The sequence below is a fragment of the Silurus aristotelis genome (genome assembly GCF_946808225.1).
Source record: "Silurus aristotelis genome assembly, chromosome: 28".
Taxonomy (NCBI): domain Eukaryota; kingdom Metazoa; phylum Chordata; class Actinopteri; order Siluriformes; family Siluridae; genus Silurus; species Silurus aristotelis.
Genome location: NC_139601.1, coordinates 734,967 through 761,150, shown reverse-complemented (window position 1 = coordinate 761,150; position 26,184 = coordinate 734,967). Strand labels below are relative to the sequence as shown.

General features: G+C 38.1%; 2 protein-coding genes across 2 annotated transcripts in view; both read right to left on the bottom strand.

Annotated features, from left to right (window-relative positions):
* Window positions 1–233: 233 nt before the first annotated feature.
* Window positions 234–10,934, bottom strand: LOC310721757 (myosin heavy chain, fast skeletal muscle-like). The gene is made up of 41 exons (XM_083533699.1): window positions 10,871–10,934; window positions 10,720–10,763; window positions 10,368–10,580; window positions 10,136–10,279; window positions 9,904–10,060; window positions 9,741–9,768; window positions 9,511–9,622; window positions 9,344–9,436; window positions 9,160–9,223; window positions 8,934–9,032; window positions 8,682–8,785; window positions 8,462–8,600; window positions 8,258–8,376; window positions 7,966–8,115; window positions 7,710–7,880; window positions 7,309–7,615; window positions 7,071–7,141; window positions 6,901–6,988; window positions 6,702–6,819; window positions 6,487–6,610; window positions 6,275–6,411; window positions 5,944–6,199; window positions 5,492–5,734; window positions 5,091–5,267; window positions 4,860–5,005; window positions 4,686–4,776; window positions 4,217–4,606; window positions 3,954–4,080; window positions 3,718–3,836; window positions 3,432–3,628; window positions 3,160–3,343; window positions 2,916–3,081; window positions 2,593–2,717; window positions 2,162–2,470; window positions 1,884–2,087; window positions 1,609–1,734; window positions 1,229–1,399; window positions 1,029–1,133; window positions 837–932; window positions 492–623; window positions 234–343 (listed from the first exon to the last, which is right to left on the bottom strand). The coding sequence occupies exons 3-41, from the start codon at window positions 10,566–10,568 to the stop codon at window positions 326–328; spliced, it is 5,808 nt and encodes a 1,935-aa protein (XP_083389825.1). The 5' UTR covers window positions 10,569–10,580; window positions 10,720–10,763; window positions 10,871–10,934; the 3' UTR covers window positions 234–325.
* A 4,891-nt stretch (window positions 10,935–15,825) lies between these two features.
* Window positions 15,826–26,184, bottom strand: part of LOC310722265 (uncharacterized protein) — a 29,335-nt gene continuing 18,976 nt past the window's right edge. Inside the window, 39 exon segments of the mRNA XM_083534616.1 lie at window positions 15,826–15,950; window positions 16,094–16,225; window positions 16,378–16,473; window positions 16,554–16,658; window positions 16,755–16,925; window positions 17,012–17,137; window positions 17,222–17,425; window positions 17,512–17,820; window positions 17,904–18,028; window positions 18,127–18,292; window positions 18,372–18,555; window positions 18,643–18,839; window positions 18,941–19,059; window positions 19,140–19,266; window positions 19,431–19,820; window positions 19,907–19,997; window positions 20,086–20,231; window positions 20,314–20,490; window positions 20,769–21,011; window positions 21,092–21,347; window positions 21,436–21,572; window positions 21,773–21,896; window positions 22,031–22,148; window positions 22,230–22,317; window positions 22,398–22,471; window positions 22,606–22,903; window positions 23,007–23,177; window positions 23,265–23,414; window positions 23,502–23,620; window positions 23,703–23,841; window positions 23,925–24,028; window positions 24,129–24,227; window positions 24,364–24,427; window positions 24,520–24,682; window positions 24,684–24,809; window positions 24,911–24,938; window positions 25,057–25,213; window positions 25,293–25,436; window positions 25,541–25,750. Of these exon segments, the coding sequence (XP_083390742.1) occupies window positions 15,930–15,950; window positions 16,094–16,225; window positions 16,378–16,473; window positions 16,554–16,658; window positions 16,755–16,925; window positions 17,012–17,137; window positions 17,222–17,425; window positions 17,512–17,820; window positions 17,904–18,028; window positions 18,127–18,292; window positions 18,372–18,555; window positions 18,643–18,839; window positions 18,941–19,059; window positions 19,140–19,266; window positions 19,431–19,820; window positions 19,907–19,997; window positions 20,086–20,231; window positions 20,314–20,490; window positions 20,769–21,011; window positions 21,092–21,347; window positions 21,436–21,572; window positions 21,773–21,896; window positions 22,031–22,148; window positions 22,230–22,317; window positions 22,398–22,471; window positions 22,606–22,903; window positions 23,007–23,177; window positions 23,265–23,414; window positions 23,502–23,620; window positions 23,703–23,841; window positions 23,925–24,028; window positions 24,129–24,227; window positions 24,364–24,427; window positions 24,520–24,682; window positions 24,684–24,809; window positions 24,911–24,938; window positions 25,057–25,213; window positions 25,293–25,436; window positions 25,541–25,750 (5,898 nt within the window). The 3' untranslated portion in view covers window positions 15,826–15,929.

The following is a 26,184-nucleotide window of genomic DNA, read 5'->3' as shown; positions in this document are numbered from 1 at the left end:
GGATAGAAAAAAATCTGAAAAAAAACCAAACTCTCAGTTATACTTCATGGAGACCCAGTTTGAGAAACACACTTTTGTATTAACGACTGTTGAGTAAACTGACAAATTCATCTGCATGAAACTCTTGTTGCTTGGAATTATTAATTATGCAGGTTGATTTGACTTGGTAAAATGTTAACATAGTCTTTGACTTGGAACTGAAATGAAAAGCAAAACACTGATTAAATCACAAATGATTTTTAATTAATTTTATTGTTTCTCTGTTATTATATCACAATCATGTCATTATATGACTGGTTGCAACATAGTTTAGTATGAATTTCTCTCATTCTGCCTCCTTTCCCTGGAAAGAAATAAAAAAAAGCACAAAGAATATTAGTGTCATGAAGTACCTTTTTTAAATGTAGGCTGGGTGAATAGTAAATAGTAAAACGTATCTTACATCTATAATCTAATGTCGAATAAATACATTTTATTTAAAATAAGCATACTTTCCCAATATCTCTGCTCTTGGCTCTCAGCTTGTTGACCTGGGACTCAGCAATGTCAGCCCGCTCTTGGGCTTCTTCCAGCTCGTGCTGCACTTTTCTAAATCTGGAAAGGTGAGTGTTGGCCTGCTCCTCCTATAATAGTGAATTTAGAACAATAGAATGCATTTCTTCGGTAATTACGTTTAAATTGCAATGGTGGCTTTTGTGGCATTGCATCTTACATTTGACAGTTGAGCCTTATTTGAACCATACTTGTTTCTTTTTTTTTTTCCTTTCTTTCTATTAATTAATTAAATAATTAATTAATTAATTAATTCATTCATTTTTTGGGGGTGAAATACTTACAGCCTCTTCAGCCTGTCTTTTGTAGGCTTTCACTTTCAGTTGCAGTTTGTCCACCAGATCCTGCAATCTGTTAATGTTTTTCTTGTCTTCCTCAGTCTGTATATTTAAATATAAATAATAGCATTATGTCATGTGGTTCTTTTATTTTGTGGATATTTTTGATGCAGCTTGTAAAACATCCTATATTATCACCTGGTAAGTGAGTTCTTTCACTCTCCTTTCATATTTACGCACTCCTTTTACAGCATCTGCACTACGTCTTTGCTCAGCTTCCACTTCACCCTCTAGCTCACGCACCTATCAAAGAGATGTTATTTTTTAAATGCAAATTGTTAACCACAACATCAAAATATAATTTTTACTATGTTTTAATTACACAATGTCTAAAATACCCTAGATTCCAGTTTTTGGAGCTGCTTCTTTCCACCTTTCATGGCAAGGTTCTCAGCTTCATCCAGACGGTGCTGGAGATCTTTAACTGTAGCTTCAAGGTTCTTTTTCATCCTTTCCAGATGGGCACTTGTGTCTTGTTCCTTCTTCAGCTCCTCTGCCATCATGGCAGCCTAAATTGAAAGTAGAGGTTTGATTTAATTAATGACCATTAACGAATGTTTATTTTTCTTTTTAGATCGTCTTTAAAATAAAAAATAAATAAATAAATAAATAAATAAATAAATATATATATATATATATATATATATATATATATATATATATATATATATATATATATATATATATATAAAATAATAATAAAAAATTAGCCACTCACATCAGTGATGGCTTTCTTTGCCTTCTCTTCAGCATTTCGTGCCTCCTGGACTGTGTCCTCTATCTCACCTTGGATTTGAACAAAATCTGCTTCAAGCTTCTTTTTAGTATTGATAAGGCTGGTGTTCTGGAATGAAATGTTTTGAATTTTGATGTATTACTTTTCATATTTTTATTTAATATAATTGTTTACTATATTTATTCTATATTTGTTATTTAGATTATTTATTTAAATATAGATTTATTATAGATGTATTATTAATGCATTGTTTATACCTGAGAATGCAGCAGTGCCACACGCTCACTGGCATCGACCAGCTCCTGTTCAGCCACTTTGCGGCCTCTTTCTGTCTGCTCCAGTGCAACTCTCAGTTCCTCAATCTCTGCCAGCATCAGGTTATTCCTGCGCTCCACCATGGCCACCTGCTCCTTCATGTCTTCTTGTCCTCTGACAGCCTCATCAAGGTGCAGTTGCGCATCCTGGTGTGAATGGAATCATTGTTAGTTGATACGTTGATATGTTTAATCATGTAATTGAAAATGTGGGTGTGTACCTTGAGCTGTCCTTGGACATTCCTGAGCTGTTTCTGGGCTTCAGCAGCCTGGCGGTTGGCATGGCTCAGCTGAATCTCCATCTCATTCAAATCACCCTCCATTTTCTTCTTGACCCTTAATGCATCATTCCTGCTCCTAACCTCAGAGTCCAGAGTAGTCTGCATGGACTCAATCACCCTCTGGCTGTTTCTCTTGATCTGCTCCATCTCCTCATCCTTCTCAGCCAGTTTCCTGTCTATTTCACTTTTTACTTGAGTGAGCTCCAGTTGAATACGAAGAATCTTGGACTCTTCATGCTCAAGTGTACCCTAAAGAATCATGAATTTTGGAAGAATTTAACATGTTGCATTTTTGGTATTTGATTCTGTCTAGGATCTCTAATTTAATATAATTCAACTGCTAAATATATAATACTATGAATATTTAATACCTCAGCTTCTTCTAGTGCAGTTTGGATTTCTGATCTTTCTGACTCAACTGTCTTCTTAGCCTTCTCCAGTTCATGAATAGTTTTGCCAGTTTCACCAATTTGCTCAGTCAGATCTGAGATCTCCTCTATGAAAAATTTAAGTGTAAATTTGTATATTAGTTGAATATCAAATGATAATATATATATATATATATATATATATATATATATATATATATATATATATATATATATATATAGTTTTAGTAACATTCTGATTATTTGTAAAAAAAAAAAATAAAAAAAAAAAAGGAATTTTGTATAAGCTCTAGCATAATACATACGTTGCAGATTTTTATTCTCTCTCTTCAGGGTCTCGAGATGATCAAGAGCTTCTTCATATGAGTTCTTCATCTTAAAGAGTTCAGTGCTGAGAGAACGAGCTTCTTTCTGAGCTCCCTCCAGTTCAGCCTGACCTTCCTCAAACTTCTGCTTCCATTCTGCTAAAACCTAAATGTGACCACATAATAATGTATAAACTTTATGTATTTTTGTGAATTAAAAAATGCACTTCAGATAAATTTTCACCTTGTCAAAGTTCCTTTGCTTTTTGTCAAGATTGGCAGCCAGGGCATTGGCTCTCTCCACATCAATCATAAGGTCCTCCACTTCACCCTGCAGTCTCTGCTTGGTCTTCTCCAGAGAAGCACATTTGGAGTTCACAGCTTCAATAGTTTCCTCAGCCTCTTGGAGGCGCTGAGCAAGCTTTTTCCTAGGTGGATAACAAAGTTTGGTTTGACATTACTGATAATGTGTAAGGGCATCATTTCTCCATAAAAACATGTCTTATGTGTTTTTACTTGGCCTCCTCAAGCTCCTCTGTACGCTGGATGGCATCAGTCTCATATTTGGTTCTCCATTGAGCCACCTCACTGTTGGCCTTTGACATTGAACGCTGAAGGTCAGCCTTGGCCTCCTGCTCTTCCTCGAACTGCTCTCTGAGAAGATCACAGTCATGACGAGCTGATTGGACAGCATGAGCCAGAGCATTCTTTGCCTATAGATCAGAATAGTTTCATATAGATTATCACAGAACGATCAAGGATTTAAAAACAATGCATTGTCTTATTGCTAATAGGTACATACTTTGACTTCCTCTTCGATCTGTCTCTTGAGCTCTTCAATCTGTTGAGTGTGAGCCTGCTTGCCTCTGGTCAGTTGTGAAACAAGACCTTCTTTCTCCTCTAGTTGTCGTGCAAACTCACCTTTGATCACAAAATAAATTTGTACTCTGGTTAATAAATTTTTGACTCTATTTGCTGTTCATGTTCTATATTGTGATATTATTAGATGGTTTGGCTCTTTTTCAATATTATACTTACCATTTTCAGTCTGCAGACGTGCCCTTTGTGCATTTAAGTCATTAAGTTGACGCATGTGTTCATCGTTCCTAGTTTTTAGCTCACCTACTTGGTCCTCTAATGTCCGGCACATCTTCTCAAGATTAGACTACCAAATCAAAGCAGTTATGATTATAATTCATATTAATGATAGTTTCTAGATGTATTTTCAATAAATGAATGAATTATTAAAAAATGTAACTACTTTTTTTGGTGTTTTTTTAGCATATTTTAAAGAAACTTGCCTTTGATTTTGCCACAACCTCCAAGTTACTTGCCAAGTCATCAATCTCCATTTTATATTCACTCTTCTCCTTCTCCAGCTTCTGTTTGACACGCTGAAGGTTGTCGATCTGCTCTCCGAGCTCAGCAACACTGTCAGCTTGTTTCTTGCGGAGTGCAGCAGTTGTTGCTTCATGCTGCAGAGTGGATTCTTCAAGATCACGACGCAGTTTATGGAACTCGGCCTCGCGCTTTTTGTTCATCTCAATCTGAGCAGCGGTGGCACCTCCAGCTTCCTCCAGCCTCTCACTGATCTCCTCAAGTTCCCTGGCGAGATCAGCTCTCTGCTTCTCAACTTTAGCACGAGCTGCACGCTCAGCCTCGATTTCTTCCTCCAGCTCTTCAATGCGAGCCTGAAGTATTTTCAATATAGTCATTTTTGCAGTTTGTCTTTACTTCTTTATTCTGTATTTAGTATATCTTGTAACTCACCTGAAGTTCCTTGATTTTCTTTTGTAACTGAGCACCCAAAGATTGTTCATCCTCAATTTTACCAAGAAGCTGACTAATCTCAAAATCTTTCCTGTAAATCAGAAAAGCATCATGCATTATTAAAATATAATACAAGTGAGCACAGAAACTTTAATTTGTAGTACATGTTCTCACTTTTTGTTCTTTTCCTCTGACTGCTGCTTATCATTTTCTAGGTCCATTATGGACTCCTGGGCTAGTTTCAGGTCACCCTCAAGTTTTCTCTTGGCCCTCTCAAGGTCCATACGTAGCTTTTTCTCTTGTTCCAGAGAGCCCTCGAGCTAAATTGCACAGATATAAATGTATAATTAACAGTATTGTTGAATGGTTATATGATGTTCAGTTCGGAAGTACAGAATGTCTTACATCATCGACTTGTTGCTCAAGCTTGGTCTTGGATTTGGTCAGAGTGTTGACTTTGTCTTCCTCTGCCTGGAGATCATCCAGAGTCTGCTGGTGTGCCTCTTGAAGGGCTTTCTTTTCTTTGGTTAATTTAACAATAGCCTCATCTTGTGAAGTCATCTCTTCTGTTAGATTTTTTACCTATATATAAAACATTTTCTTACATTTTCCATATACACTAAAATATATATATATATATAAAAAAAAAAAAAAAAAAAAAAAAAAAAAAAAAAAAAAAAAAATATATATATATATATATATATATATATATATATATATATATATATATATATATATATATATATATATATATATATACACACACACATATAAATGGACAATTGCGTATGGTATAATATTTGAACCTTGTTCTCAGTTGCATGTTTCTCCTTCTCCACTTTGGCCAAGGTGAGCTCCAAGTCATCAATGTCTTTCTTCAGCTCAGAGCACTCATCCTCCAGTTTCCTCTTCTTGGCAGTCAGCTCAGCATTGATTTCCTCCTCATCCTCCAGTCTCTCATTTGTCTCCTTGAGCTTAGCTTCAAGCTGGATCTTGCTTTTGATGAGTCCCTCACATCTTTCCTCAGCATCATTAAGGTTTTCTGTTTCCTGTTGATTCAGATAGCTTAATATAATGGCTTTAATTAATTAATGAATTAATTAAATGATTAAATATTCAATTATTATTTTATTTACTTTGGCCAATGCACTCCCACCAGTTAAAACAACTAGTTAAGGGAAAGGCTATCACGTGATTGTTTTTCCACATGAAAATAGTTACAAATTTTTTATTTGCTCCTAGAATTACAAAAACTTACAGATGCCACTTGCAGTTGCAGGTCATTTTTTTCCTGTAGAAGAGACACCATTTTTTCTTCAAGCTCTTTCTTCTTAGCCAGTGCCTTCGCCAAGTCCTCCTTCATTTTCTCAAAGTTCTCCTTCATGGCTGCCATTTCCTTCTCAGTCTCTGCACTCTTGAGAAGAGGCTTGATCTTGAAGTACAACTTCATCCATGGCCAGTGTTTCACATTCATGAATGAGCGGATGTTGTATTGAATACTGAAGATGGACTCTCTGTTAAAGAATTATCCATTTGAGCTTGCTGCAATAATTATATAAAATTTGTTAACAGTTATTTGAGTATCATACCTTCTTTCCATCATCTTGATAAACTCCCTTCTCATTAGGAACCCACGGCATAAAGCCTGCGTCATTGTAACTAGTTTAACTAGTTTGTCATCTCGCATTTCTTCAAGAAGACCCAGAAGTCCAGCTTTGAAGAAAACCTGTCAAATGTTCAGTTTTTTTTTTATTATCCATATTACTTATCAATTGAAAATACTGTAATTTTTCTAACTTACTTTGGTGTGTCCGAACTTGTACTGGGTGTGGTCAACATCAATTGAGCCTAGGAGTTTCTCTGCAGCTTTTTTGTTGTCAATAAACTGTCCCTCTGGGATGACACTGGCATTTAACACTTTGTATCTGTTTTCAGATTGCAGTGTAATTAAGACATAAGGAAATCATAATTACAGAAAACAAATTTATATTGAGCTTTGGAAAACAAATAAAAGACCTCTGCTTGAAGTCACCATAGAGGATCCTGCTGGGGAATCCCTTTCTGCAGATTCTGATACCCTCCAGCACACCATTACACCTTAGCTGGTGGATGACCAGATGATTCTCCATCAGACCTAGAGTACACAATTTAATCACTTTTCTACTGAATGTTCAGCATCTGCATAGGAGTTAATACCAGAAATGGCTCAACATACCTGGAGTCTTGGACTCATTGGGGATCAAACAGCGTACAAAGTGAGGGTGAGTGCTCCTCAAATTGGTCATAAGTTTACCCAAATTCTCCTGTAGAATTGGAGTAAAAAACATCTTTTGTAGACCTTAGTAGATATATACAGTTCATCTTCAAAGGTAAAATGTTTCTTACCCTAAACAGAGCAGACACTGTCTGGAAGGAGCCACCCTTCTTTTTTCCACCTTTCTTTCCTCCACTCTCGGCTTCATGGAAAACATAGTGGAGTTGTTTTTGATAGATTTTGCTTTATGCATTTAAGACCACACATGCCATGATTCATGGTTAAATTGCTTCAGGAAATAATATATAATATAACATTACTCAATGATTATATTTACAGATTTAGAAAGTATAAAAAAGCCATTCTTACCCTCAGCACCGGCATGGCTAGCATACAGGAGGCACAGCAGTTTGTTCCCTGACTTCTGGTACAGCTGCACAACAGAGTCATTCAGTGGATCCTTGTTCTTGTCCAACCAGCCGACAATGTTGTAGTCCACAGTGCCGGCGTAGTGCACCAGGGAGAAGTGAGCCTCAGCTTTGCCTTTGGCAGGCTTTGGCTTCTGGAATGCAGCACTTTTTCCAAGGTGCTGGTCATGAAGTTTGTTCTTGAAAGACATGTCTGTAGCCTTGGGGAACATGCACTCCTCTTCAAGGATGGAGAAGATGCCCATTGGCTGATGATTACAGATTTTACATGGTTGATCACTGCAGTATTTGTGTAAAATTTTATCATGTTGACATAGTATTACTGACACCACAATAACTTACCTTCTCAATAAGCTCAATGCAGGCAGCCAAGTCCATACCAAAGTCAATGAACTCCCACTCGATACCTTCTTTCTTGTACTCCTCTTGTTCCAGCACGAACATGTGGTGGTTGAAAAACTGTTGCAGTTTCTCATTTGTGAAGTTAATGCAGAGCTGCTCCAAGCTGTTGAACTGTATTTTAATAGGGACATGTTTATTATGGTCATATAATGTCTCTTTAATAAACCATTCATATGACAATCATATTTTGCCTTACATCAAATATCTCAAATCCAGCGATGTCCAGCACACCAATGAAGAACTGTCTTGGCTGCTTTGTGTCCAACATCTCATTGATACGGATGACCATCCACAAGAACATTTTCTCATAGATGGACTTGGACAGGGCCATGACGGAATTGTTCACCTGAAAAAAGTAAAAGGATTAATCTGGTTAAAGGCATTGCTCGATATTTCAGCAGTGTTTTAAACTCAATATATTTTTTAATTGCTAGCTCAGAAAAATTCCAAGCACAATGCTGTCACTTCTCAATAAAGGACATCTTTACCTGTGGTACAGTCTGGCCTTTGGTCACGTACTCATTTCCTACTTTGACTCTTGGGTAACACAAAGCTTTCAGCATGTCAGCAGAGTTCAGGCCCAGAAGGTAGGCGATTTTATCAGCTTCTATTATGAAAGAGAGAAACGACTTTAGAAAGTTAAACCACTTTAATATAAGTTGTATTCAACCTATAGTGAATCCATCCCTTACCCTCAGTGCCATCAGGCTCAGCCTGCTCCTCTCTCTGCTTCTGCTTGAACTTCATGTTGCCATGATGCACCACAGCACCAGTCAGCTTGTAGATGTTAATTTTCTCATCAGCAGTGAAGCCAAGAATGTCAATGGCAGTCTGTTGTGTAATAGATAATTGAAATACAAATCAAATTTAATATTTGACACGTATCTTGAAAAGTATGGAATTTATGCTTACGTCTGTGGCAATGAACTCCTCCACATCATTGATGCTCTTGACTGTGATTTCACCCTGGCTGATCATTGGATAATCATAAGGGTTGGTTGTAATAAGTAGTGCCTCTGTTTAAGAAACAGGTAGTCTATAAGAAACTGGTTTATAAAAACTACAATAGTCTAAATAATGCTTATATTTTGTAAGATATATATTTTTGAGAATGGCTTATTTGAGCTTTAAATGAAAAAGTGTAAATTACTGTTGTCCTCATACCAAGCAGCTCGGGTTTGTGTCCAGTCATGAGCTGGTAGAAAATGTGGTAGCTCCTCTCAGCAGACAGCTGGAAGGTGACCCTTGATTTTTCCAGCAGATCTGGTAATGCAACATGTTAATCTTGTCAATTCAGGAATAATAATCTATCAATATAGAATATAATCTTAATTAGTAAAATGTATTCTTATAAATTGTCAATGTGAAAAAGTATAATAAAAACAATTACAAGTTTCAATGTCAGCAGAGGACAACTTTCCTGTGGTCCCAAAATGGATTCTGATAAATTTGCCCTTCAATGAGAAATCAATGAATTGGTATTTTATTTTATTATTGTCTTGTTTAAATTAATAATATATGCTAAATGCAAGTTCAGTTCTATTGAACTTTTTGTTCAAAATCTGGATACTTACAAAACGAGATGAATTGTCATTCCTCACAGTCTTGGCATTACCATAAGCCTCCAGCAGGGGGTTTGCTGCAATAATTTGGTCTTCCAGTGAGCCCTAAATTAATTCAGAGTTGCTTAAGAGAGGTGCCTGAGCACAGTGTTGATATGCACAAATAAATGTTTATCTACCTGCATTTTGCCAGCAACAGGTTCTGTCTTCTTCTGTCCAGACACTGCAATTGTTGCAAAATACTGGATGACACGTTTGGTGTTCACAGTTTTTCCTGCACCAGATTCTCCACTGGAAATTCACATATATAAGGTAGAGGAAATAAACAGACAAAAAAAGCAAATTTTTGTGATTAGTATTGCACTCTAGCACACACAAACAACTTGAATGTTAATTAATTTCTCCTTACGTGATCAGGATAGATTGATTCTCTCTGTCTGCAAAATAAATATAAATCATTGACTTTAGTTCATTCTGTGTGGCTTATTAGATTTTCAGTGAGCAAGGATTTGCCCCTGTATTGAATATGAAAAGTAAGAAACATTTTCTCAAGAGATCTTAGTTCTTTATACCAGTGAGCATGAACTGATAGGCGTTATCAGAGATGGAGAAGATGTGAGGTGGGGCTTCAACTCTTTTTTTCCCTCTGTATCCAGCAACAACGACAGCATCATACACTGGGAGCCACTTGTAGGGGTTCACAGTGACGCAGAACAACCCTGAGTAGGTCTGAGAGAGGAACATGAGAGTCAGTCATTATACTTCTTTTCTTCATTTTTCACAATTGACACTTTGCAAACTTACGTAGATCATCCATGCTGCGTAACGCTCTTTGAGGTTATACAGCACAGTAGGTTCGTTGAGGTGGGTCATCATGGCCATGTCCTCAATTTTGTCAAACTTTGGAGGATTCATGGGGAAAATGTCATCTTCCTTTACAGTAAGAGTCTGTAGGAAAATAATTATATTGTAAAAAATGATCACCTTTTTGAGTATTTTTGAATTGTATCGGCTATTAGGGCAATGAAGAACTCACTTTTCCACATAAAGTTTTGACTGTAGCTTTGCCACCCTCTTTGCTTTGAAGAACCCCTTTGAGGTACATTTCACTGGGCTCAGAAACAAAGTATGCTGTTTTGGCATCAAAAGGTTTGTTCTGAGACTCAATCCGCTCTCTTTCTGGCTTCCGGAGGAAGATGGCCGCCGGGCCGAAACACTCCATTTCTCCGTCACCCATTCTGTGATGTTACTTGCAAATGACCACAATCATATAAAAAAGCAGTATTACTTATATTGTATTAGTTTCCTAAATCATAATTGGTTTCATTTCAATTAAATACTATTTTCAAAATGTATTAAGTAATAAAATATATTTATATAGAGTTTACCTTTTTGTTCTGCAACAAGAGAAGCTTGTTACTTTTTGGAAATGCTGAATACAAAAAAAATTAAGATTTGAAGAAAAGAAAAACAGATTTGTTAAATGAAACAGTAGTACTCTTATTAATTTCTTGGATGCATGCATCTATTGTCACTTACCTTTCCTTGGTGCCTGCTGATCTTGGAGGAGTATAAGATGGCTTCTTATATAGAGGGGTGAATATTAAGTCAGCAAGGCTGGTGTGCTGTGTATGGGCATCCTCCTTTTTTAGGTGTGATTTTTTTGCACACTTGATGCCTTCAGTCACATGACCTGACACTGACCTTTGGATTGTTATATTCCTGCTTTAATCAATTACATTCAACTAGGTCTTAATTATTAATTGTACTATTTTGATTGAGATGTTAAACCCAAGTGGTTATAGTTTGGCCATAATGTGAAATCTAATTTAAATTAATGATTAAATACATTTGTTTATAGTGAAATGTCACTGTGTTGAAATACAATTTGAAAATAAACTGCCAAGACATTGTTGAAATTTCTTGGTATATATTTAAGGGGCTGGCCTAGCTTCTTTTGCCTGAACATTCTGAACAGTATCAGTTACTGGAGTGCAGACATTGTTTAGATCTTATGTGGATCTTAATCTCTTTAATGCACCTTGGCATTAGAAAAGAGCTCAGTATAGCCGTGGAGAAGCTCTCAGATGTCACTGGCATGTTGCACCAAAGGCCTTGGGAAAATATTTTATGACAAAGAAGGAAATGTAAGCACAACAGTTGCCATTCGGTAATATCATGATATTATTTAAGCCTCAGCAGTCATAGCAGTGTTGTGTGAAAGAATGACAGTGTAAAGTTTAAAGAATTATACATATAAATATACATGCATTATATATAAATATATATAAATAAAATGTATATTGCTTATGCCCATTAGAATTTATTCTGTTTTAGGACACTAGTATTGCATACAGTTTTAATCATTCATGAAAAAAAGGCCTACATCAAACTTTGGCATACAGATACTTTTAGCATTGTTTTATTGACAGGGGAAAAAAGTTCCACTTTTCCATTCTTTATTTGTATATATGAGGAGCTAATGTCACCCCTTCTTTTAGATAACCTTGACCTTTCTTCAAGAAGGAGTTTCTTGTCTCCAGTGTCCAGATATGTGATTCAACTGTCCGCTGTGCATCTGAGACATTAATAAATCCTGTTAAGGCTGTAGAGAATATATAGTGGTGTGAAAAAGTGTTTGTCCTGATTTCTTTTTTTCTTTTTGTTTGCATGTTTGTCAAACTTTAATGTTTCAGATCAACAAACTAATTTAAATATTAGAAAAAGGAAACGTGTTTGACCCCTAAACCTAATAACTGGTTGGGCCACCCTTAGCGGCAACCACTGCAATCAATTAAATTAAATTAAATTCATATTTATTTGTATAGCAATTTTAACAATGCATATTGTCTTAAAGCAGCTTTACACAAATAATGTGGTGTTAAAAATTAATAAGATGTTCTTTATAAGTGTATGTTTGTCCCTGATGAGCAAGTGGATGGTGACTGTGGCAAGGAAAAACTCCCTGAGATGGAATAAGGTAGAAACCTTGAGAGGAACAAGACTCAAGAAGGAACCCATCCTCATCTGGGTTGCACCGAATGTCCCCTTATTGCAGATAAACAATGTTGCAGGGTACAGTGATGGTGATCAGAAGCAAACTGTAGTTTTGAATCAGTGTAGCAGATTGTTTACATTAACTACAGTCCAAATCCACCCTTAAAGCTCCTGTTCTTGTTCCGGAATTTCATGGAACCACCCAAGGCGTTGATTATAAAATGTCAGCAGATGCACAGATTGGCCCCCAATCGAAGAAGAAACTATCCAGAGGCAGGCCTGGACAAAGTGAGACGATCCACAGAGGGAAGAGGGGCAGGAACAGTGGTTACCGGAACCTCAGGAGCATGTTTAACTTGACAGAGAGTGAGAGAGAGAGAAGAGAAGGATATGGATTATTATGTGACCTTATTGTTGTATGAAAGTTAAGGACACTGTGTAATTGGAGACTCCGGCAAGGCTTGCTAAGGCAGCATAACTAAAAGGGAGAACCAGAAGGTAACACAGACATGAGGGATCTCTGGGATAAGAGACAACCCACCACACCACCATCAACAAACCTGAGTGAACATGTGAGAGTGAGGGGACAACAGCATACAAATATCCTAGTTCACCACACACTCTATATCCATGATCCCTCCAGATCTGCGCCTTTACCTAAGAAAAATCCACTGATAAATGACTTGACTTGAACACTAAGACTGTGTCTGAGTCCTGAACACTGATTGGAAGGCTGTTCCATAACTGTGGGGGTTTAGAAGAAAAAAAAAATATCTGCCCCCTGCTGTAGTCCTCATTATATTAAGTACCAACAAATAGCCTGCACCTTTTGATCTAAGTAGGCATGGAGGATCATACTGGTACAGAAGTTCACTCAGATACTGCGGCATGAGACCGTTAAGTGCTTTATATGTCAGTAGTAGTATTTTATAATCAATGTGAGATGTAATTGGGAGCAGTGTAGATGATTAAAACAGGGTGTGGTCATATTTTCTAGATCTAGTGAGGACTCTTGCTGCTGCAGTCTGAACTAACTAAAGCTTATTTATCCACTCGAAACACCCAGACAGTAAAGCATTACAGTTGTCTAATCTAGATTCTAAGGTGAAAGAAGGGGATCCTGGTAATATTATTAATGTGAGCCTCAAAGGAAAGACTCGGGTCAATAATCACACTAAGGTTTTTGACTGCTGTACACACTGAGATGGAAACACCACCCAGAGATGCTATGTAATCAGAAAGTTTACTTCTAGCTGCATGCGGTCCTAGTAAAAGTACTTCTGTCTTATCCGATTTGAGCAGAAGGAATTTATCAAGCATCCACTGTCTAATGTCCTTTACACACTCCTCAACGCTTTTAAGCTGATCTCTCTTATCTGGCTTTGCTGAAATTTGTGTATCATCAGCATACCAATGGAAGCGAATACTATGTTTATGTATAATTTCACCCAGAGGCAGCATATATAAAGAGAAAAGCAGTGGGCTCAGATCCTTGCGGAACACCAAACTGTGGCTCAGAAAGTGTGGAGAACTCACCATTTACATCAACAAACTTATACCGATCAGTCAAATAAGACCTAAGCCAGGAGCGAGCTATTCCCTTATTTAATCAAGCCTTTGCGATGAAATTTTGGTCCACTCATCTATTCAGAATTGTAGTAATTCAGCTACATTTTGGGTTTTCAAGCATGAACCGCCTTTTTAAGGTCATGCCACAGCATCTCAGTCGGATTCAGGCCAGGACTTTGACTAGGCCACGCCAAAGTCTTATTTTGTTTTTCTTCCGCTATTCAGAGGTGGATTTGCTAGTGTGTTTTGGATCATTGCCCTGTCGCAGAACCATGTCCACTCCAGCTTAAGGTCACGAACAGTGGCCTGACATTCTCCTTCAGTATTTTTTTTGTAAACAGCATAATTCATGGTTCCATTTATCACAGCAAGTCTTCCAGGTCCTGAATCAGCAAAACAGCCCCAGACCATCACACTACTACACTATATTTTACTGTTGGTATGATGTTCTTTTTCTGAAATGCGGTGTTACTTTTACAACAGATGTAATGGGACACACACTTTCAAAAAAAGTTTAACTTTTGTCTCGTCAGTCCACGGAGTATTTACCCAAACGTCTTGAGGATCATCAAGATATTGTTTGGCAAAACTGGCATGAGCCTTTATGATCTTTTTGCTCAGCAGCGGTTTTGGACTTGGATCTCTGCCATGCAGACCATTTTTGCCCAGTCTCTGTGGAGCCCACTCTAGTGGAGTCATGAACACTGACCTTAACTGAGGCAAGTGAGGCCTACAGTTCTTTGGATGTTGTTGTAGTGTCTTTTGTGACCTCTTGGATGATTTACCGCTGTGCTCTTGGGGTAGGTTGGCTGGCAACTCCTGGGAAGGTTTTCCACTGTTTCATGTTTTTGCCATTTGTGAAATATGGCTCTCACTGTGATTCACTGGAGTCCCAAAGCTTTAGAAACTGCTTTATAACCATTTCCAGACTGATAGAACTTAATTAATTTCTTTCTTATTTGTTTCTGAATTTTTATGGATCTCGGCATAATGTCTAACTTTTGAAGATCTTTTGGTCTACTGCACTTTGTCAGGCAGGTCCTATTTAAGAGATTTCTTGATTGCGAACAGGTGTGGCGGTAATCAGGCCTGGGTGTGGCTAGAGAAATTAAACTCAGGTGTGATAATCCACAGTTTTAACAGGGGGGCAAACACTTTTTCACACAGGGCCATGTAGTTTTGGATTGTGTTTTCCCTGAATAATAAAAACCTTCTTATAAAAACTAATATTTAAATTAGTTTGATGATCTGAAATATTAAAGTGTGGAAAAAAAATCAGAAAGGGGCAAACACTTTCACACCACTGTATATTGACATAAGAACTCAATTATAATAAATGGCATAGTGTCACTTGATCTTTTGTTCTTAAAAACTGATGCTTATTTAGGATTAAATAATGTAACGATTTATACTTATTTATTTTGTCAAAGAATGCCTTGGATTTTAATTGAGGGGCTTTGAAGTTAGGTGAACATACACTCTTTAAATGGTGGAAACACATTTCAGAGTTGTTCAGAGTTTACTGTGATTACCTGAATATATTGTAAAAGGTTTTTGCAACATTTCTTGTCCTGCATGTAGTAGTTCCACCTATCATCCTCAAAAGTAATCTATTGATTTTTTATTATTTTTGTTGTAGCATAGATTTTGAACTAACAAAAAATGAGTCTTGTAGCCTACTGTAAGCTTCAATGCCTATAACCTGTTACATCACAATTAATGTGATGGAATAAACGACAACAGAGCTATTGCTTGCATTAGCAGGAGTTATACTTTAAAGTATAGTTTGTTATGTAAAATATATGAAATAAAATAAAAGAATAAGCTATTCATTAGTCTTTTATGTTGAATAAACCTTATGATGCATATGTGATTACTGATTCTGATTTTATATATGCTGAACAAGTAATAAGGACAAAATGCAGTCGTAACTTTGCTCCACTTTTATTTAACTTAATGTGTGCATGGCATTTAACAAGATTTGCATATTATATGAACCCTTGTTGGTGTCACATGTTGATGATCTTCATTTTTATTCAGCCACCTCCTTGCCCTAAAATAGGTATATATGTTATTAGTAAAAAAAATGTTGGTATAAGGTTTAAAAGACAGTTTACATACATACTTCTTGTTTGTAAATGAGAACGAGGTTTACTTAATTCTTGTTGCAATATATTTTGTTGAAATTATCTGTACCTTCCCAATATCTCTGCTTTTGGCCCTCAACTTGTTGACCTGGGACTCAGCAATATCAGCACGCTCCTGAGCTTCTTCCATCTCATGCTGCACTTTCCTGTACCTTGAAAGGTGTGTATTGGCTTGTTCCTCCTGTGAAAGTGATTTATATTATCCCTGTTACAGTTGCTTAAATGAAGAGCAATTTATATAATATAAAATATTCACTTTGACAGGCTAGCAAATAGCCTTTAAGTTTATGGCATAATTTGTAAAAAAAAAAGAAAGTAAGAAAAAGCACTTACAGATTCCTCAGCCTGTCTCTTGTAGGCCTTTACTTTCAGCTGAAGCTTGTCCACAAGGTCCTGCAGTCTATTCACGTTCTTCTTATCCTCCTCATTCTAAAAAGATTGGCCTTAAATAAGATTTTATTTTACTTGTAATAAGATATGGTCTACATGATCTTAAATTCATGTTATACCTGGTAGGTAAGCTCTTTCACCCGTCTTTCATATTTGCGGACTCCTTTAATGGATTCGGCACTACGTCTCTGTTCAGCTTCAACTTCAGACTCCAGCTCACGCACCTACAACAGAAATTTCATACTATTATTATTATTTGTTTAAGCAACCTTCATTTTTACATGATGACTCATTCCTTATTTTGGTCAGCATACACATACCCTAGCCTCCAGTTTCTGGAGCTGCTTCTTTCCACCCTTCATTGCGAGGTTCTCAGCTTCATCCAGACGGTGCTGCAGATCTTTGACTGTAATCTCAAGGTTCTTCTTCATCCTCTCCAGGTGAGAACTGGTATCCTGCTCTTTCTTCAACTCTTCAGCCATCATAGCAGCCTATCGAGTGGGTCATGAACGTGTCAGGATTACATTTCAAGCATTTGTAAAGGACACTGGTAAAAAAAGTATTTATGAACACTTACATCTGTGATGGCCTTCTTGGCCTTCTCCTCAGCATTCCTGGCCTCCTGGATAGTATCATCCACCTCACCTTGTACCTGCACCAGATCACCCTCAAGCTTCTTCTTGGTGTTGATTAGATTGGTGTTCTGTTGTTTAAAAAATAAAATAAAACATTAGGATAATTGTACATAAAATGAAAATCGGCACCAAAGTTTGTTGTAGGAACAAACCTGAGAGTGCAGCAGTGCCACACGCTCACTGGCATCAATCAGCTCCTGTTCAGCCACTTTGCGGCCTCTTTCTGTCTGCTCCAGTGCAACTCTCAGTTCCTCAATCTCTGCCAGCATCAGGTTATTCCTGCGCTCCACCATGGCCACCTGCTCCTTCATTTCTTCTTGTCCTCTGACAGCCTCATCAAGGTGCAGTTGGGCATCCTGGTGTGACAGTGGATATCACTTTTACTACATTTATCATATTAAACACAGAAAACTTGTAAATAAAAATAAAACTTAAGGCAGACCTTGAGCTGTCCTTGGACATTCCTCAGCTGTTTCTGGGCTTCAGCAGCCTGGCGGTTGGCATGGCTCAGCTGAATCTCCATCTCATTCAGATCACCCTCCATCTTCTTCTTGACCCTTAAAGCATCATTCCTGCTCCTAACCTCAGAGTCCAGAGTAGTCTGCATGGACTCAATCACCCGCTGGCTGTTCCTCTTGATCTGCTCCATCTCCTCATCTTTCTCAGCCAGTTTCCTGTCAATCTCACTCTTAACCTGGTTGAGCTCAAGCTGGATACGAAGGATCTTGGACTCTTCATGTTCAAGTGTACCCTGATATATATGTTAAAAATGAAGTGCCGTGAATCCATTCTTCTCTAGTATACATGGGCATTTTATACACAGAGTTACTGTACCTCAGCTTCCTCAAGAGCAGTCTGGATTTCTGATTTCTCAGTTTCCACCGTCTTCTTTGCCTTCTCCAGCTCATGAATGGTCTTTCCAGTCTCTCCAATCTGTTCAGTCAAGTCAGAGATCTCATCTGCAGAAGAAACATTTCCAGGTGAATGTTTTTGGATACTTGTGCTTTAGTAAAATTCAGTAAGTAGTAGAAAATGCAGTTTTGTTTGGGTTACATACGCTGCAGATTCTTGTTCTCTCTCTTCAGGGTCTCGAGATGATCAAGAGCTTCCTCATATGAGTTCTTCATCTTAAAGAGTTCAGTACTGAGAGAACGAGCTTCTTTCAGAGCTCCCTCCAGTTCAGCCTGACCTTCCTCAAACTTCTGCTTCCATTCTGCCAAGACCTGAAAATATGGAGGACAGTTACATGCTATGCTACTTGTACAGATCAGCATTGTCTTGTACAGGTGACTGATTGTAGACCTTGTCAAAGTTCCTCTGTTTCTTGTCGAGGTTAGCAGCCAGGGCGTTGGATCGCTCAACATCAATCATGAGGTCCTCCACTTCACCTTGCAGTCTCTGCTTGGTCTTCTCCAGAGAAGCACATTTGGAGTTTACTGCTTCAATAGTTTCCTCAGCCTCTTGGAGGCGCTGAGCAAGCTTTTTCCTAGGTGGATAACAAAGTTTGGTTTGCATCACTGATAATGTGTAAGGGCATCATTTTTCCATAAAACCATATCTTATGTGTTTTTACTTGGCCTCCTCAAGCTCCTCTGTACGCTGGATGGCATCAGTCTCATATTTGGTTCTCCATTGAGCCACCTCACTGTTGGCCTTTGACATTGAACGCTGAAGCTCAGCCTTGGCCTCCTGCTCTTCCTCAAACTGCTCTCTGAGAAGATCACAGTCGTGACGAGCTGATTGGACAGCATGAGCCAGAGCGTTCTTTGCCTAGAAGTAAAATGTGTTTTTATATATATATTTGTTAGTGTTAATATTGTTATTATTATAATACCATTTGTCAGATTTGCATCACACTGTGTGTGTTCTACCTTGACTTCCTCCTCGATATGTCTTTTGAGTTCCTCGATCTGCTGAGTGTAAGCTTGTTTTCCTCTGGTCAGCTGAGAAACAAGTGCTTCTTTCTCCTCCAGCTGACGGCTAAATTCACCTTTAACAGGAGTGTGAATTATGTTACTAAAACTGATCGTGTGATTTCAGGATTCTCCGCTTTATCGTGATTTAACGTACCATTCTCAGTCTGAAGGCGAGCTTTTTGTGTGCTGATGTCATTGAGTTGACGAACATGTTCATCATTCTTAGCTTTGAGTTCACTCAGCTGGTCCTCTACGGTGCGGCACATCTTTTCTAGGTTAGCCTGGAAAGAGAAGTGTATGTATATAATGCAGATATATTTAAATGTAGTAAAACACGTCCTTTCTGCCTGTGAATGTATCTCCGATTGTTGTTGACTCAGAACCTTAAGACACTTCAGGCTATAGATGAAGTTAAACAGGATGATGAAATTTTAATGTCTAATACCTTTGATTTGGCCACAGCTTCCATGTTACTGGAGAGATCATCGATCTCCATTTTATATTCACTCTTCTCCTTCTCCAGCTTCTGTTTTACACGCTGAAGGTTGTCGATCTGCTCTCCGAGCTCAGCAACGCTGTCAGCTTGTTTCTTGCGGAGTGCAGCAGCTGTAGCTTCATGCTGCAGAGTGGATTCTTCCAGATCACGACGCAGTTTCTGGAACTCGGCCTCGCGCTTCTTGTTCATCTCAATCTGAGCAGCGGTGGCACCTCCAGCTTCCTCCAGCCTCTCACTGATCTCCTCAAGTTCCCTGGAGAGATCAGCTCTCTGCTTCTCAACTTTAGCACGAGCTGCACGCTCAGCCTCGATTTCTTCCTCCAGCTCTTCAATGCGAGCCTGAAATCAGGATTTTTTATTTTTTTTTAGACATTTGAATTTTCCTCTACAAGCCTGAATATTATTGTTTCTCACAAAAGAAGTACCTGGAGCTCTTTAATCTTTTTCTGAAGCTGGGCACCCAGGGTCTGTTCATCTTCAATTTTGCTCAGAAGTTGACTTGTTTCAAAGTCCTTCCTGTTTTGATGAAATGGGAAAAGTAACATGTAAATATTTTTATAAACATATTTGTTTTTGTTGCTTTATCATTGTAAGACCCACTCACTTCTTGATCTTCTCATCAGACTGCTGCTTGTCATTCTCCAGGTCCATTATGGACTCTTGGGCCAGTTTCAAGTCACCTTCAAGCTTTCTCTTGGCTCTCTCAAGGTCCATACGCAGCTTCTTCTCTTGTTCTAGAGAACCTTCAAGCTAAATTTGATAATGCATCTTATTAAAACACCTGATAATCATAACTGCTGAACCCTTTATGAATTACAGTATGGATATTTACATCATCAACTTGTTGTTCAAGCTTGGTCTTGGATTTGGTCAGAGTGTTGACTTTGTCTTCCTCTGCCTGGAGATCATCCAGAGTCTGCTGGTGTGCCTCTTGGAGGGCTTTCTTCTCCTTAGTGAGCTTGGCAATGTTCTCATCCAGAGATGCCATTTCTTCAGTGAGGTTCTTGACCTGTGTGAAATAATTTCAGATGACCATATTACTACCTGTATACTTGTATTTCTTTTTTATTAAATATGTTTTCTGTAATCATTACCTACATGTTTCTTGTGGAAGATAAGAGTAGCACTTTCTTATCTTTAGTAAGTAATTTCCTAATCTCAATTACTATCACTCAGATCCACAACAGTGGCATGTAAAGCATCTAACCATAGTCACAGTCTGGATTTAGTGACTGTATCAATAGTACAGTGTGTAGCATCTGTTAATTTACAGTGCAACACACAAACCTTGTTCTCGGTGGCATGTTTCTCCTTCTCCACTTTGGCCAAGGTGAGCTCCAGGTCATCAATGTCCTTCTTCAGCTCAGAGCACTCATCCTCCAGTTTCCTCTTCTTGGCAGTCAGCTCAGCATTGATTTCCTCCTCGTCCTCCAGTCTCTCATTTGTCTCCTTGAGTTTAGCTTCAAGCTGGATCTTGCTTTTAATGAGTCCCTCACATCTTTCCTCAGCATCAGAAAGGCTCTCTGATTCCTGTTAATGTGGGTTTTTAATGTAATAAATGTTTTCCCAATTTTATTAGAAATGAACTTAAACTCTGTATAGAAACTTACAGAGGCTACTGCTAGTTGCAGGTCATTTTTCTCTTGTAGCAGAGAAACCATCTTCTCCTCAAGCTCTTTCTTCCTAGCCAGTGCTTTTGCCAAGTCCTCCTTCATTTTCTCAAAGTTCTCCTTCATGGCAGCCATTTCCTTCTCAGTCTCTGCAGTCTTGAGAAGAGGCTTGATCTTAAAGTACAATTTCATCCATGGCCAGTGTTTCACATTCATGAATGAGCGGATGTTGTATTGGATGGAATAGATGGATTCCCTGGAATTTAAGATCAATTCGGTCACCTATTGTATTGTTTCTGTACTGGTTTTGTATATGTGTTCCATCTTTTGTCATCTTAACATACCTCCTCTCCATCATCTTGGAAAACTCCCTCCTCATGATGAAACCACGGCACAAAGCCTGAGTCATGGTCACCAGATGGGCTAGTTTATCATCTCGCATCTCCTCAAGGGTTCCCAGCAGACCGGCTTTAAAGAACACCTGCAGGTTCAAAAAGATAATCAGATCCTTTATTTAAGGAAATTCTACAACGGAAATGTATAATAAGTCTTTTAATACTTATTATTTGTGTACATTTAAAAGGTAAATGTTTTTTTAATTTGCATTTTTTTTTAGAAATCAGATAATCAGAGTGTTTTTAGTACCAACAATAATACTTTTGTTCTGACAAAACTACAAACCTTGGTGTGTCCAAACTTGTACTGTGTATGATCCACATCAATGGAGCCCAAGAGTTTCTCTGAAGCTTTCTTGTTGTCAATGAATTGTCCCTCTGGAATGACGCTGGCATTCAAGACTTTGTATCTAAAAATGATATATTTATAACACAATATATAATGTACATATTTTCCTGTGTTTGCCCACAACTCATGTGTAGAACTGAAGGTATTTTGAGGTGTTTTACAATTAGAATTAATTATATGTAGAATTCAGATGACCTCTGTTTAAAGTCACCATAGAGGATCCTGCTGGGGAATCCCTTTCTGCAGATTCTGATACCCTCCAGCACACCATTACACCTCAACTGGTGGATGACCAGGAAGTTCTCCATCAAACCTAGAGGTTCCAGTTCAGTGCATAAATATGATGCTGTTTAATTATTCATTATAAATGTAGGAAAATAAGAAGAGAACCTACCTGGAGTCTTGGACTCATTTGGAATCAAGCAACGCACAAAGTGAGGGTGAGTGCTCCTCAAGTTGCTCATCAGCTTGCCCAAGTTCTCCTGTAGATGTCACACATCATAAGTCAGACATTGCATAGATTTTGCTCTGTATTTTTACACCAAAAAGCTGAAATATTTACCCTAAACAATGCAGACACTGTCTGGAAGGAACCACCCTTCTTTTTGCCAGCCTTCTTTCCAGCACCAGCATCAGCTGCACATCAGAGTTAAAGTGTATTAATATTCTTTGCTTTATATATGTACAAGTTTATATTAGAAACAGCACATTTCAGCTGCAGTTTATCAGCAGTAATAGTTTATATCTATAAATGTTGCTCTTACCATCACCAGCATGGGCTGCATAAAGGTGGCACATCAGTTTGTTCGCGGACTTCTGGTACAGCTGTACAACAGAGTCGTTCAGTGGATCCTTGTTCTTTTCCAACCAGCCGGTAATGTTGTAGTCCACAGTGCCGGCGTAGTGCACCAGGGAGAAGTGAGCCTCAGCTTTGCCTTTGCCAGGCTTTGGCTTCTGGAAGGCGTTGCATTTGCCAAGGTGTTGGTCATGAAGTTTGTTCTTGAAGGACGTGTCTGTAGCCTTGGGGAACATGCACTCCTCTTCAAGGATGGAGAAGATGCCCATTGGCTGTTGGTGACAGATTTTTTATTAGAGTTCACTGGAGTTTTAGTGGTGAAAGTATGATTATTTTATTGATGACATTAATTGTACTGACACCACAATAACTTACCTTCTCAATAAGCTCAATGCAGGCTGCCAAGTCCATACCAAAGTCAATGAACTCCCACTCGATACCTTCTTTCTTGTACTCCTCTTGTTCCAGCACGAACATGTGGTGGTTGAAAAACTGTTGCAGTTTCTCATTTGTGAAGTTAATGCAGAGCTGCTCCAAGCTGTTGTACTGTTGGAGTTCAGCAATAGATTAGACATTGTCAAAGTATTGCACAAACAATCAGAGCACATATCATGGAGGAAAACATTTATTTACATCAAAGATCTCAAATCCAGCGATGTCCAGTACACCGATGAAGTACTGCCTTTGCTGCTTTGTGTCCAACATCTCATTGATACGAATGACCATCCACAAGAACATTTTCTCATAGATGGACTTAGAAAGGGCAGACACGGAATTGTTCACCTGAAAGTATAATCCATAATTGTTTATTCGTTCTGTGAAAACTCAAACTTTAATTCTTTTTTCTCTTAGTCACTTATAATACGTTACCTGTGGTACAGTCTGGCCTTTGGTCACAAACTCGTTTCCTACTTTGACTCTGGGGTAACACAAAGCTTTCAGCATGTCAGCTGAGTTCAGTCCAATGAGGTACGCGATTTTATCAGCAACTGATGTCAAGAAAGCAATGTCATTCTTTACATGATGAAGGTTACTTCTTCTATATGAAACTATTTATTTATTTAAATGTACCCTCTGTGCCATCAGGCTCAGCCTGTTCCTCTCTCTGCTTCTGCTTGAACTTCATGTTGCCATGATGCATCACAGCACCGGTCAGCTTGTAGATATTAAATTTCTCATCAGCAGTGAAGCCAAGAATGTCAATGGCAGTCTGTGTGATGAAGAAAAGAGATTGGTCATGTTATCTTTCAAATTAACACACACAAACACATTTATATAATAATTTCTTCCTACATCTGTGGCAATGAACTCCTCCACATCATCAATGCTCTTGACTGTGATTTCACCCTGGCTGATCATTGGGTAATCATAAGGGTTGGTGGTGATGAGCAGTGCCTCTGTACAAGGATAAAATAATTCATTGTCATTCACACAAATCTGTTCTTTAAACTAACATGCAGGGATTTTAGTAACATTGCAGTACATGAGATTTCTTACCAAGCAGCTCGGGTTTGTGTCCAGTCATGAGCTGGTAGAAAATGTGGTAGCTCCTCTCAGCAGACAGCTGGAAAGTGACTCTTGACTTTTCCAGCAGATCTGTTCATTGTTTTGTAACACATTAATCATGAACATGCACAGATTTTACAAAAATATGTAGTATTGCTTATGTACTACATATGCACATAAGCCAAAAGAAAAAAGGAATTTGCTGGAATTGTCAGCTAAATCTTACAAGTTTCAATATCAGCTGAGGCCAGCTTGCCGGTTTGCCCAAAATGAATTCTGATGAATTTACCCTGAAATTAAAACCATTTAAGATTAAAGCAATGTACTTTTATGTTTTTTTTTTTTTATCATGCTCATTGTGTTAGCTTTATTGTATGCTTACAAAACGAGATGAATTGTCATTCCTCACGGTCTTTGCATTACCATAAGCCTCCAGCAGTGGGTTGGCTGCAACAATTTGGTCTTCCAAGGAGCCCTTGCCACAGAAGCAGATGTTTATAATAGATATTTGACAAATGATAAAAATGTAGATTTTGCATATAGTAAATTTTTTCACTTACTTGCATTTTTCCAGCAGCAGGCTCTGCCTTTTTCTGTCCAGTCACTGCGATTGTTGCAAAGTACTGAATGACACGTTTTGTGTTCACAGTCTTTCCTGCACCAGATTCTCCACTGGGAGTAAAATGAACATAATTGGGTTTACTCTGTACTTCATATCAAGTTTAATGAACACCACGGCAAATTAAATTATCCAGATATGAGTTTGAACTTACGTAATCAGTATAGACTGGTTTTCACGATCTAAAAGAACAAAGAGAATCATAACTTAATTTATCTACACATTCTTGTGTGCTCTTTGAACATACCCCTCCCATAAACATTTATTCCATTACCCTTAAAGTGGTTGACAATATCATACCAGTGTGCATGAACTGATAGGCGTTATCAGAGATGGAGAAGATGTGAGGTGGGGCTTCAACTCTCTTTTTTCCTCTGTATCCCACCACAACAACAGTGTCATACACTGGGAGCCACTTGTAGGGGTTCACAGTGACGCAGAACAACCCTGAGTAGGTCTGAAGAAGTGTCCAGAGAAATTTTTAATTATGTGTTAGTGCACACTCTTCATGTTATTCAGTATTAGGTGATTCTTACATAGATCATCCATGCTGCGTAACGCTCCTTGAGGTTGTACAGCACAGAAGGTTCACTGAGGTGAGTCATCATGGCCATGTCTTCAATTTTGTCAAACTTTGGAGGATTCATTGGAAAGATTTCATCTTCTTTAACGGTGACAGTCTGTGAAATAAAGGTACATTATTTTCCTTCACCCTCTGTGACATTAACACAGCTACACAGCTTTTTATATTTGAGGGAAAGTTAGATTTATACTTGTCACTTACTTTTCCATCCTGAGTTTCTACAGTGGCTTTGCCACCCTCTTTACTCTTCAGTGTACCCTTGACGTATATCTCAGTTGCATGGGTCACAAAAACTGCTGATTTTGCATCAAAAGGCCTGGTCTGAGCTTCAAGCCTCTCCCTTTCTGGCTTCCGGAGGAAGATGGCCGCAGGGCCAAAACACTCCATTTCTCCATCCCCCATGGTGGTGTGTTACTGGGGAATCAAACCATACTTGTAATTTGAATAGCATACTCACTTGTGATATGATGTGACTTGATGTTTCCCATATTGTACTGATTAGCCATATAACATTTGTACACCAATAGTGAGTTTTCTAGATTTTATTAAAATGTAGATACATTTTTTTGTATTCACAAACTTATTTTTCTTGCACTGTTTTAAATATAAATTAACAACCTTAAAAGGACGCCCTAATATCATTCTCATGTACATAATATTTGCAATGTTTTACCTTAGCTGACTTCTAATTTAGAACTAATGAGCAGAGAAGGACCGGCACTCGCTGGATTCTGTAAAAGTAGAAGAAATAATTAAATCAATAAACACCATTATCCAAGAAATTTGAAAACTAAAAATAATTAACAGTTACATGTAGATTTAAGACAAACCTAAACCCTCACCTA